The 12,947-nt window shown below is 38.0% G+C and overlaps 1 protein-coding gene across 10 annotated transcripts in view; it reads left to right on the top strand.

The window, feature by feature from the left end:
- The first annotated feature begins 312 nt into the window (after positions 1–312).
- Positions 313–12,947, top strand: part of PHF14 (PHD finger protein 14) — a 321,061-nt gene continuing 308,426 nt past the window's right edge. For 7 of the 10 annotated variants that reach the window (XM_043509248.1, XM_043509247.1, XM_043509249.1 and 4 more), the window contains exons 1-3: positions 467–644; positions 1,182–1,292; positions 9,265–9,917. In XM_043509248.1, coding sequence (XP_043365183.1) covers position 644; positions 1,182–1,292; positions 9,265–9,917 — 765 coding nt within the window. In that variant the 5' untranslated portion in view covers positions 467–643. Of the gene's footprint in view, positions 645–1,181; positions 1,293–9,264; positions 9,918–12,947 lie in introns of all 10 variants that reach the window. The other 3 variants (XM_043509246.1, XM_038390501.2, XM_043509252.1) reach the window with 3 other exon arrangements.

The following is a 12,947-nucleotide window of genomic DNA, read 5'->3' as shown; positions in this document are numbered from 1 at the left end:
AGAGCTCAGAAACCAAAAAGAAAATCAAAAGCCTCCCAAATTTATCATTAAAAAACTCACTAACCATAATCCAGTATCACTGTGGGGGCGGCGGAGGGGTGATTGGTGATTTCTGAACACGTGGCGTTGCCAGTATTAGTGAGTGAGTGAGTGAGTGAATGAAGGCACTGCACCTTAGTCCCTGTGCAGCCCTCTGTCCCTGCACTGAAAACCCAGATCAGGATGAAAGCCTGGGCATAGTTTGTCCCAATTCCCCCTCAGATTCTGCACACACCCCCAACCCTAAATCCCGCTCCTGCTCCTGCTCCCTTGTGGGGTTAGGGGCAGGCACAGCGGCCCCCAGCTGGGACACCGGGCTGGGAGAGGGTAGACGCTTGAATAGCTTCACTTTCTCCTAATGCGCCTGTGCGGGCGTTCTGCGCACGCTCAGTGGCGCGAGCCGTAGGCGCAAAGCCGGCCCTGCTCTGTGGCTGGGATCTGCATCCGGGTCGCGGCTTGCGGCTGTGCCCATTGTCTGGGTTACCGGCCCGGACTCCGCCAGCGCCGGACCCCTGCGCTGAGGAGCGGGAAGGCGACCGGCGCGCCTGCCGCCGCCCCGCCCCCCCGAGCCCGCCCTTCGTCTCCTTGTGCCGCCGCCGGCTTTAGTAAGTGGCTGTCCCCGCCTCCTCCCCGGGAGTCCCCGCACTGCCCGCCCGGCCGCCCCGGGCTAGCACTGGGCATCCCCCGGGCGCAGGGGCGTCCGTCTCTCGCCCCTTCCCTCCCCACGGTGCGAGTCTTGCCTGCCCCCCACGCCTCCCGCTGGGAGGCATTAGCCACCCCCCTTAGCCCCTCCCTGCCGCCCGCTGCTCTCCGTATCCAATGCTTATTAGTACTAACGAGCTATTGTTTCTGAGGGGAGCTGGTCCTGGGGGCCGGGGATGCCCCCACAAAAGATGTATTAACCCTAAACCTTCATGCATCACGTTTTCCCTCCCTCCCTGCACTTGTAGGGCTATTTCTGATCCTTGGCTGTAGGTGGGTGCTATTGTCTCTGATGTTGCTTGTGTGCTGAATGAGCTTTAAACTGTACAAAATAGGCAGTTCCTGCCACCAGCACCTGTATAATCTATATGGTTTATGCTTAATATAATGTTGATTTTTCATTATTATTCTCTAATAATGAAATGTTTTCTTTTCTATAGTGGATCGCAGTTCGAAGAGGAGACAAGTGAAGCCTTTGGCAGCTTCACTGCTGGAAGCTTTAGATTATGATAGCTCAGATGACAGTGATTTTAAGGTTGGAGATGCCTCAGGTAAACGTTTCCCTTCATTTCCCCAGTTCAAAATGATATTTTGTTCCCATTATTTTCATGAGAAATTATGGCTTTCTCAGCTCATATCTGGAATGGGAGAAGGAGTGGCACTGACAAATCAGTAGGCTATACATTGACATTGTACATTGTAAAAAGAAAAGGAGTACTTGTGGCACCTTAGAGACTAACAAATTTATTAGAGCATAAGCTTTCGTGAGCTACAGCTCACTTCATCGGATGCATTATACATTGTACATTGTGTTTCTGTAGAGGATATAAACCTGTTGGAATGTTGGCACCTAAAGCCCATAATTTTATTGGTTAATTTGTAATCCTTCTGTCTGTGAAATACCTAACCCAGGGTTTAAACTTTAAAAAGTATTTTTTCCAAAATAAAAATTGATTGCAAACTGATAATTAAGCATTAGTTGCTTTCAAAACATTCCCCTGGTTGATCAAACAAGGACCAGCAGGGACAATACGTATTTTTTGTGCACAAGTGTTTTAGTTGTTGCTCCTAGTTTTTATTTGGGCTACATCTACGCTACAGCCTCTATCAGCAAAACTTATGTTGCTCAGGGGTATGAACAAACCACCCTGCTGGGTGACATGGGTTAGCACTGTGCACATGAACTTGTCAGTGTATGATAGCGGAAGAGCTGCTCCTGATGACATAGTTTCTGCTGTTTGCAGAGGTGGGTTTTTTTTTTATGCTGATAGGACAGCTGTCTCCCATTGCCATAGTGTCTTCACCAGACGCACTGTAGCGGTGCCACTGCATCAGTACAGCTGTGCCACTGTAGCTCTGTATGTTAGATTTGGCTTTTGTCTAACAAAAAACCATTATGGAAATACCTATTTATAATGTTGGACTAACATATTAATGATGGGCAGTCATTTCCTTTGCAGCACCTCTTTGTTCCCAAAAACAAGAGCTTATCTTTTCTGGATGGCTTTTTTTCCCCCTCCCCCCTTCAAGTCTGGTCCCTGCCAAAAAGTAGAAAACTTGGGAGGAAAAAAATAATCAACTTAGATTGATTGATTTTTATATTACAGTAGCACCAGAGAACTAAATCAGATCAGTGCTGGGATCTGTATGAACTCATAATAATATAGTCCCTGCCTCAAAAGATCTACAGTCTAAAGCCCTATTCCTGCAGTCTAATCCATATGCAAAGACCCTTGTACCTGCATGAAATCTCTCTTGAAGCCTAAAACAAAACAAAAGCCCCCACAATAACTGATGTAATAAATAAATGGAGATTGGAGGTTGGAGGAAGAGGGTAAAAGTGGCAGGACTATGTAGATAAATAGACTAGCTATATGCAGATCATAGAATCATATATAGAAATAAAACGAGGTTTAAGGCCTAAAGGGAGCCCTATGGCCACTTAGTCTGTCTGACCTCTTGCATAACACAGGCCAACTAGTAATTCTTGTATTGCGCCTAGTGACTTGTAATTTCTACCATATCTCTTGGTAAACGGTCCCGTATTAATAAATTCAGTAATTCCTAATGGCTCCTTGTCCAACATAGGTGTTTAAACTGATACAGGATTGCAGGTATGCTCTATTTTTCTACTGGCCTCTCTTCCTCAACTTTAGTCCCAATTTTAAAGATTCCCCTGGGGATTGTTGTCTTGTAGGAGAGAACTGCAGCAGCATCAGAATGAAACTGATCTGCATCTTGTTAATTTTCACCTTAAGCTTCTTTGGAATTAAGGGCTTTTCATCTTGCGGATAGAACTCTCTGGAAGGAGTTGAGTGAAACGAATTATATTGTCAATTTCCAGTGGCAGGCTAGTCACTTTTATTCTGGTGCAATAGCATAGATGGCATTTATAATGGTGCAATAGCAAAAGTGGGGTTTTTGGGAAAGGGAGTATGGGACACATGGGTAGTGTGAAGATCAAAATGTTCTAGGAGTTGACTGGGAAAGAGGTGTAGAGAGAGAAAATAAAAAATAGGAGTATGTTGTATAACACTCATATTTTGTGAAAAAATAAATTCAGAAGTAAAACTTCCTACTTAAATTATTATTTTGTATTGGAACCTAAAGACTCTACTTGGATTAAAGGTCCATTAAACCTATGGGTGTTGTACAAACAGTTAGGGAGGCTCAGCCCGGGCCCTGAATAGTTTACAAATGTTTAAATCTCTTACTCCAATTTTAAAGAGTGCAAGTGGGAATTCCCTCAAGATGCAACATAGAAGCCAAAGCAGTTTGTGATCTCTGACAATAAGAGAAGTTTGCTTGTTCTGCTCTTAAAATACTTAGACCTTTTTTTGTGTTCAGATCATTCAAATAGCTTTGCTTTAAAACTTCAGAATTGGTATAACTTCAATTGGGAGTACTTACTCTGTGAAATTTTGAAAAGAAAAAAAGTATTTGAAATAAAGTTCTGAATGTTTTGAGAGGAAAAGCTTGTCAGTTCTTCAATGGCTTCTATCCCTTTTGTTGATTTTTAGTACAATATAAATGTTTAGATTGCTTTCTGTGTTTCAAACTAATTAGACAATAATTGTATGCTTGAAAGAGCAGGTCTGTGCTGTTCTGAGTGTGGTTGATATATGATTTTATATTTAAGCTAGACTTGGCCTGGTTATTTTTTTGATGGAAGAACTGAACTACAAAGGTAAAAGGACTCTGCAACGTGTCCAGAGTTTGCCTCACAAATAATATTCTATTATTGATTGAAGAGTAGATTTTCCTTTAGTTTACAACATTGTTGATTCTGCAATACATAACACATGGACAGATTCTTGTGTTCATGTGGTACCCTATTGAATTCAGTGTTGCTCCATGTGGATCCAGAGATCTGTCTATGTACAAATATGTTGCAGAATCCTATATGTCTTTAAGTACTCTTTGGATTTAGAATTCTGTGGCTGAACTTCTTGTTTGGAATGAATTCCTTACAAATGTAGATAACCAAGTAACTAAAAATAAATGGAGAATAACCTTATTATATTATGCAATATGATTACGCTTTCAAATAAATGCCAGTATGTGTGGCTACTCAACAAATAGGCAGTAATGAATGTATATGGATATATATCGGTGTTCTCGCGCGCGCACGCACGCACAGCTATTTCAAATTACTAAAACTTTTAGTAAAAGCCTAAGAAGTTCCATGGGGGGAAAAAAAGTTAATCATCAAATATAAGGATTTAAATGCACTGAAGTCAAGAAATTCAAAAGTTGGGTTCCCCTCACTCAGCCACGTTGCATTTGTGTATGTGAAGTTATAGATCTTAACCGCCTGTGTAGTAGTATGAGATGCTAAGATACTGCAAACCCTTAATCGTGCTCATTGTCACACTGAAATCAATGGAAGTATGTGCTGTAGCAAGAGTTTGCAAGATTGGACTCAACTGTTTAAAATAGGTATTTTAACTCCCAAATCTTCTGGATTCTATTCCTCTGATGTCTTGTATGTGATAAGGGAACTTCCAAAATAAAGGAACAAATTACTCACCAGTTCCAGTGGTAACCCTAGTGTGGACAAGGTTTCCATGGGTAGACCCATTTTTATAACAGTGTTAGTTAATCCTGTTTTTAAGCTTTTCATCAAGTGTAACCAATACAATAGTAAAATGATGGAAGCAACTGATGCCTTATCAGCTTTAAGGATCCCACTGGTTTTAACATCCATTCAGCTGAACTGGTTTTGGAAGTCATAAACTTCCCCAGTGTAGACATGACACTAGTTCTCAATCTTAGTGTTGCATTTGCATGGTTATTTTCAATGAATAAAGTAACTTTCTTACACTTTCTCAGATACTATTTCTAGTAGTGCTCCTTAGTATCGTTATAGTTAAAGTTGTATTTATTACTCATTTATTACAAATAATTTAAAGACCTATTCCTGGCTGAAGATTGGCATTACACGATCTCAGTTTTAGAATAATTTTTAAAAAAATAATTGGTTTGGTTCTTTGTCTCTTGTAACTTTAAAAAAGAACATCCAAGTTTGTGATTTGGGATGCTTCCTTGTACCCTATGAGGCGGAGTTTCATGTCTTCAACTGAAATTTTGTAATCCAACAGTGCACAATAAAGATCAGTGCTTTGAGAGTTTGCTTTGAAAAGCAACTATAGTGTACTCTTCTCTTTAACTTTAAATAGATGTATCCTAAGGATTCTTGTTGCCTGGACTAGAGTATCTATTTGTTTCCTGTATAACTTGCGTGTATAGCATCTTTTTAGCCGAGAGCTCTCAAAGCACTTTACAGCCCATGTGGATATGTAATCACTTTTGAAGGATGAACTCTGCATCTATTTGCATCAGCATTGCTGCATAATAAGTGTGGTGAAGAACATTAATGTTTTCAGTTGAAACGATAAAGAGAATTTTTAAGTAGGCAAGATGGATTTTTGAAAAACATGACAGCAGGGTTAAAGTACTCAGACCTTTTTATTCTAACTTTTTTTTTTTAATTTCCTGTCATGCCACAAGCTGCATGATGCTTTTCTTGTCATTATTATTTATTAATAAACACGTGACATTATGATAACACCTAAAGACCCCAATCAAAATTGGTACCTTATTCTGCTGGGCTCTGAAGAGACATGAATAAAGAGAGAGAGCCACTGTGCTGGATGCTGTGTCACTTACTGAGTGCTGGCTCAGAGATAAGAATGCCCACTTACTATATTGTTAGTAACTGGGTTGTCCTTAGATGCTTTTCATCCTTGTGCTGACTAGACATGACACACTTCAGTTTACAGCATCTGACAAACTTACAATCTTCAGTTACGTATCTGAAAACCAATCATTCACAACTCCTTTTTTTGTAACCTTCCCAAATCCACACCGGCATTTGATAAAGTTGTTTAAATGCTTCACTCATAGGCATTGGATGACAAAGTACTGCCTCTAATCAGTACAATCATATCTTATACTTTTTTGTCTGATCTTTATCTTTACATACATTACTATGTCTCTTCTGGCAACAGCTGTGTTTTAATTTAAAGATCTGAGCCATATACTTCATATTTTAAAATGCCTAGTCACACCTTCATACAATGCAAATAAGTGCAAAAAATTATGGCTACAAGTAAAATTGACATTAGATTAAGTCTAAAATCAAATGTTTGGAGCATTACATAATAGACACCAATTCTATTCTTTTTTGGTATTTAAGATTGATTCAGCCACTATTCTATTCAATATGCACAATTGTGGTGTGTAGCTTTATCTGATAACCAGAAAATAACCAGGAATCTGCTAATAGAACGTAAGTTACAATGATTTTAAAGTGCCGTCTTTTTCGTACATTCAAACTGGAGAAGAATTGTCTTATTCTGTATCAAACCACCAAAATGACAGCTTTTGTAGCTGATTATTCTTTAAGGTATTTTAAAACTTTCCTTTTGTAATTAGGTGAAATGATTGGAATGGCCTATGGTATGCTGTAGTTTCTCCGAGATATTTGGTTCACATATTGCTTTTTCCAGTTTTTGTGACTGGACTTGAGACTGACTAGTGGTTAGCTGACAGGGAACATGGAAACTGGGACAAATTGCAAGAATAAAGGATTGGAAAGAACTAGAAAAGTTCCATTAGGCTTTCTGGCCAAAAAAAAACCCCTCCCCCTCCCGATAGTGCTATGTTGACCATTCCTGTATAAATAATGTATTTTTTCAAATTTAAAGAATATTTGACAAATTGTACAGAGAAAAGAGTTTTAAAAAATGTATCCCATTACTTCTATCTATCTATCTATCTTTTTTTTTTTTGGCAATCAGATGCTTTGCTATTTCAACTACGAGTATCACCATTTGTTTTTTACTCTTTATTCTTAAAGGTCAAAATTAGTTGTGGAGCAATTATTTTTAGTATAACAAGATTAATTTAATTTTTTTAAAAAAAGCTTTTATCAGGGTATATTTAGAATAAAAAGAACTACATAAAAGGACGACTCTACTTCCTAGTGCAGTTATATCTACATTTATCTAAGAATAACTTTTTGACTGCCTTTCTTGCAATAATTTTGATAGTGATTTTTCATAATCAAGTGCAGGCACAGTTTAGTACAGCCTTGGCCATGGGACTTGATCAGCTTAAGCATAGTTAACTTAAAAAAATTGCTTTTGTAACATTGGGGCTTTGTGATACTGTATTGGTGGTAACAGTCTCTCTTGTTTGCCCCTCATCATGCGGTCTGTTGTCTCCTAAGGGAAGGACTTGGGATATCTGAAGTTGTACATGGTGGTCACGTCCCCCACCACGTGTTCAATTTAGGACACAAGCACTCAGCATGCTTATACTTTGATTCTGGAAAGACTCTTCTCTGAGCTTAACTTTAAGCATATGGATAAGTCTTGGCAGGATCAAGAGCGTGTACAATTAAAGGAATGCTCCAAAATGGTGCCAGGCACTCTTCTCCTGTTATTGTGAGCCTACTTTCACTGGCTTACCATAAGACATGGCATTTGTTCATAAGACTTTTACTCTTAAAAGTAAAATTTGTTAATTAATTTAGAAGTTAAAATTTATTGTAAAAAATGGGTCCTTGAAGAAATTTAGCACTCTTTAGCACCACATCCTTGCAGTCATAGATGTAACCACGTAGGGCTTAGATACATGGGGTGTGTATGGGGCTCTCCACATTCTGTCTCCACCATACAGAACCATGCTAGTTCCACTGTTTATTGGGGTGTATCTGACTATGAAGGTGTATGCAGGGATTGCTCTTGGGTAACTAATAAAATACATTAGTTGCTATTGCTTGGTAAGTAAGATGATTAAGGGCAGAGGCTTTTTTTTTTTTTTTTAGGTGCCGGTAAAGTAGTTCTCCATAATGTGTGGCTCAAAAGATACTTGATGTGGTTAGAGATTTATTTATTTATTGGCACTTCTTGGAGATGACTGGCACAATATGGTGATAGATCTGAACAACCTGGAAAATCTCAATCCTTACTTCATTGAATAATATGCACACCACAGAAGCCCTTGCCTCATTGAGTGCATGTATCATGCAGAACTTTCTACAATTTTCTAGTAAATTGTTTCAAATAAGACAACTTATTCTTTGTTTTTCTTAACTTAAAATAAATATTTCAAATGAAAACTAGTAAAAGAATGTTAGTTACTCCGAGAAACATTCAAGTCAGAAAGTGTCCATGCATCTTTCAACCTTTTTGTGCAATTGCATCATAATAATCTTTACTTACATTTTTACATGTTCTCCTTTTTCCCAACAAACTCCAGTCTCACTTATTTGTATATTGAATAGAGAATGAGGCAGAAGTCCAGAACCTCTGCCTTATCCATTGTGCAAATTGGACTATGTGTAGTGAATGAGACAAGGGACCAGTAACTGAAGAATGATAATGGGGTGATACCCAGTTCATATTTGCCCATTGTCCAAACTGTGCACTGAATGAGGCAGAGCCCTTGTAAGGTAAAAATATTAAGTGATGGTGAAATTAAAAATTCTTACTATGCATATATACCAGGAGGTAGAGTTAAGTTTATATGAGCAAACTCAACTTCGGCACTTCTTGACTTTTCAATGCTTCATTTTGTAACCAAGGTTTTTAAATAGAGTGGTTTTTTTTGTATTGAATATATTTTTTTTTTATCTTGAGCTTTCATTTTCAAGGTTTAGAGGGTAACTACTTAGATTTTAAAACAAGTTCACTTATTCAAATGGTGACTATATCTATCTCATACTGCTGCCTGTTGGGAATATGAGCTGTGATGCAAAGGGGAATTTAACTATGTGTCATTTAATATATTTTAACTTTCTTTGGTCATTTCAAAATGCACTCATTCAACAGATTCTGAGTAGTACTACTTGCAGTAACGATATTTGGACACCAACTGCAACATAGGTTGGATGCCTAATAAGGGAGGAACATACATCATTCTGTAATTTTAACAACTTGTTACTTCAACAGCTTTTGGGTTTTTTGGGTACATTTGTGTTGGAACACTTTTTTTAAATTTTCATATGCTCAACAGATTCTGAAGGAAGTGGTCGTGGGAGTGAAGATGCATCAAAGGACAGTGGTGAAGGTTCCTGTAGTGAATCAGAAGAGAATGTCTTGGAGGAAGAATTGGCAGAAGAAGTGAAAGTAGAGGAAGAACAGCAACCCAAAACTTCTGCTGGAGAAACGATGCTTACAACAGAGAAGGAGGTGATTAAGACTGAAAAAAAAGAACAGGAGGAAGAAGATGAGAAGCCAAAAAAGAAAAAAGAGAAAGAAAAAGCAACTGAATCTGATGCTGCTGCTGATGAGCAAACAAATGAACCGAAAAAGTGGAATTTGCGTAGGAACCGACCTCTGCTGGATTTTGTATCGATGGAAGAGCTAAATGATATGGATGATTATGACAGTGAGGATGACAACGACTGGCGACCTACTGCTGGGAAGAAGAAAGGAAAAACTGCACTGCGGAAAGAGGGAAGTGATGGAGATAATGAGGAGGATGAAGATGATGGAAGTGGTAGCGATGAGGATGACAATGATGAGGAAAACAATGAGGATAACAGCAGCACTGTTAGTGATGGTGGATCCAAGAAAAAGAAACATAAAGTTCTTAGCAGGAATAGTGCTGATGATGAGGAGCTGACAAATGATAGCCTGGCTCTATCACAAAGCAAGAGTAATGAGGTAGAGCAACCAACTTTCTATAATATGTCTGTTGAAAAATGGAAAGTACTCTGCAGTGCTATTCTTTTTAAATTACTCATTGAAGTTAAACTGACTGGAATCCTATTTACATTGGGTTTTTTTTAATAATTAAAAAACCTCCAGTACTATGCTGAATGGGTACTGCAAGTGAAATAAATTTGCTTGGGCCATAAGGGCCAATCAGCACCCATATAAATCAGTGGGAGTCTTTCCATTGGCTTCAATGGCCTTTGGATCAGCTTCATAGCAAGTAGGTCCATAGTGCGAACTAACTTCTGTTAATGATCAGTTTAGTTCTGTTATAGCATGTATCTTATTAAACAGAAACCAACGCTAAAGTCGTGTAATAGCTTTGACACGTCCTAACAAATATATTAAAAAAAAATAAAAGAGCAGATATTCTTGATCCAGTTCCTCATTGCAACAAACATAGAAAACATATTACATTCACTGTTCAAGAATTCGTAATAGAGGAACATTTACTCTGATGTGGACTCAGCTGGAATGAATGTTATATTTCTCTAGCAAGCTGTTTGTAGTTTTGGTGTTGCGCTAACTTTTTTTAAAACACCAAACAGTACCATGGGTAAGAATTAATTGTATTGAATACAATGTGATTGCAGAATGCAAATATTATGTGTTCAGTTTCTGATATTGCAATCTTTTACCACACAATTCCTGTTCCCTTAAAAAAGGGGTATTAGTACTGTATTGGGTTGTTAAGATTGTTGACTTAATACATCATAGTTGCAAAATTCAAAAAAATACTGTAAAGACTACTGTTTTAACTTTTTGCAGGTAATTATAGTGTTGATACAATAGGGTGTAACTTCTGGATAAATTTGTACAGGATTACTTGGAGGGTTTTTTCATTTAAAGGGTCTTTTCTGATGAGTAATGTGTGCTGATTTTACTTTTAACACTCCAAATTGTGTTGAAGGTTAAGTATTTTGGAATGTTGAAGAAACAAATATCTTTCTCTGTTGTACTTTAATGAGAGACTTACTTGTAGATACTTGATGGATTTAGTCACTAACATTGGGTATCAGTTGTGCATTGTATTAACGCTAGTGGTTGTGACTAAAAAGATAACTTGAGAATTATATCCCTTAGGTTTTACTTTTATCAAATGCATGTACTGTTTTTAACATTAAACCAGTACAATTGTTTGGAAATTTGCGACATTGTGTGCATTATATGCTTATTGCTGTGACCCTACAAGGAATGATTAGATTTTATAGTGTTAGGATCCCAAGTACTACTTAGATGAATTTGTCATTTTGAACCTCATAGCAGATAACGTTTGCCCTCTTGCCACACAATAGGTACAATACAGGCAGTGATATTGCAGGCCTATTTTACCCTGATCTTTAGGGCTCTCAAGGTGAGAGTAGCCCACTCTCGGTCCCTTTTTCCTTTATATCATTTTCTAATTTTAAACTACCACTATACACTTATCCATGCTTTCTAGCTGAGACTCTCAGAGCATTTCACGAATATTAATGGACTAAGCTTCACAGAACATCTGAGGTAGATTAGTGTTACGGTATAATCCCATATTACAGATGGGGAAAGTGAAGTACCGAGAGATTAAGGTCTTGATCCTTAATGTGTCCTCGGCTCCCACTGACATCAATGGTAATTGATGGCGTTTAGCACCTTGCTGGATTGATTCTTAAGTCGCTTCTCCACAGTCTGTGCCAGAGTCAGAATTAAAACCCAGATCTCCTAGCTTCAAATCTTGGGCATGAATAATAAAACCATCTTTCCTACCTTTCAAAATGAACTATCACAACTGATTAAAAATTATCCTAACACTGCATGTTAAGAACTATCTGAATTTTTTGATTAAGCTGTTTTTAGATTTGCTTTTTTCAATACAAAGCAAGGTAATTGAGTCTCTAAAACTGAAAATTAGCTTAATGGACTTTTAATTTTTAAATCTAGTTTTAACTTCTAGGTTAACAGAATACGTGTCCAATTTCACTTTATGGGGTTTGAAACAACGCTTTAAAAGTGCTGCTAGCAGCTCCACTATATTCATTTTTTACATTTAGTAAAAATAGTTCCTCTAGAGTCCAGCAGAATCTCATTACAATGCAGAAGCTGAAGTCCTGGTAATGCAGATGTTGCTGTGCTTGATATATGAAAGGACAGAGTATTTAAGCAACTAACTTTGTGTAGGCAGCTAATATTGAGGCCTTTAAAAAGGTTTTGGTTTTTCTCTCAAGTCTTTTTGCTCTGGTTTATTTTTTTTACCCTTTCATTTTGCAAAGATAGAATTCAAGAACAGACCATGTTATACTTGAATCTGTGTTCTACTGTATTAAGTGTAGGCAGGCAAGCTTACACTGTCGCAACTATTAGTAGATAAATTATGCTCTTCAATTTTATAATCGCTATTGCTTTAAGGAGTTCTGAAATTCCCATTAAAGTTATTAGGAGATACATGTGCATAAGTTGTGAAACTTCCTGCAAAAGCCTGCAATAGTGGACTATGTTTGGGGAATTAAGTGGTGATGGAAATGAAATCCACCCCTTTACCTTGCAGGTGTAGGGTTTGACTGGAACAACAGTTCTTGACCCCACATGAGGGTTCCTGGCCACTACATACACCATACCACAGATTCAGGGTCCCCTCACAAAACCTAATCTTGATGCCAAATTTGGTGGTATTGCAGCATTGGCCTCTACCGTCTATCTGTTTCTTGTACATATTTTCTCCATATAAATGTCATATCAGTGTTTTCACAGTATTTATTATTTATTTGGATAAAAAGTCACCAGTTTTATATGTTTGCTTTTAGTTAGAAAAATGTCAGTGTCTATAGAACTAGAAATCGGATCAAAATTTTAGACTTTCCTCAATGAAGCCAAACAAAGAATCTGAGCCTATGGTGTTGACTGAAAATTCTCACGTTCCGTAAAGTCCTTAGAACTTAAAGGACCTCTCTGCTACAAGTCTAACTGTGCCGGTGCACAGTTAATCTGCCATAGTTAGGAGGTATT

The sequence above is a fragment of the Dermochelys coriacea genome, chromosome 2 (assembly GCF_009764565.3).
Source record: "Dermochelys coriacea isolate rDerCor1 chromosome 2, rDerCor1.pri.v4, whole genome shotgun sequence".
Classification (NCBI taxonomy): Eukaryota; Metazoa; Chordata; order Testudines; family Dermochelyidae; genus Dermochelys; species Dermochelys coriacea.
Note: the sequence above shows the minus strand (reverse complement) of the source record. Positions and strands in the feature narration are given on the sequence as shown.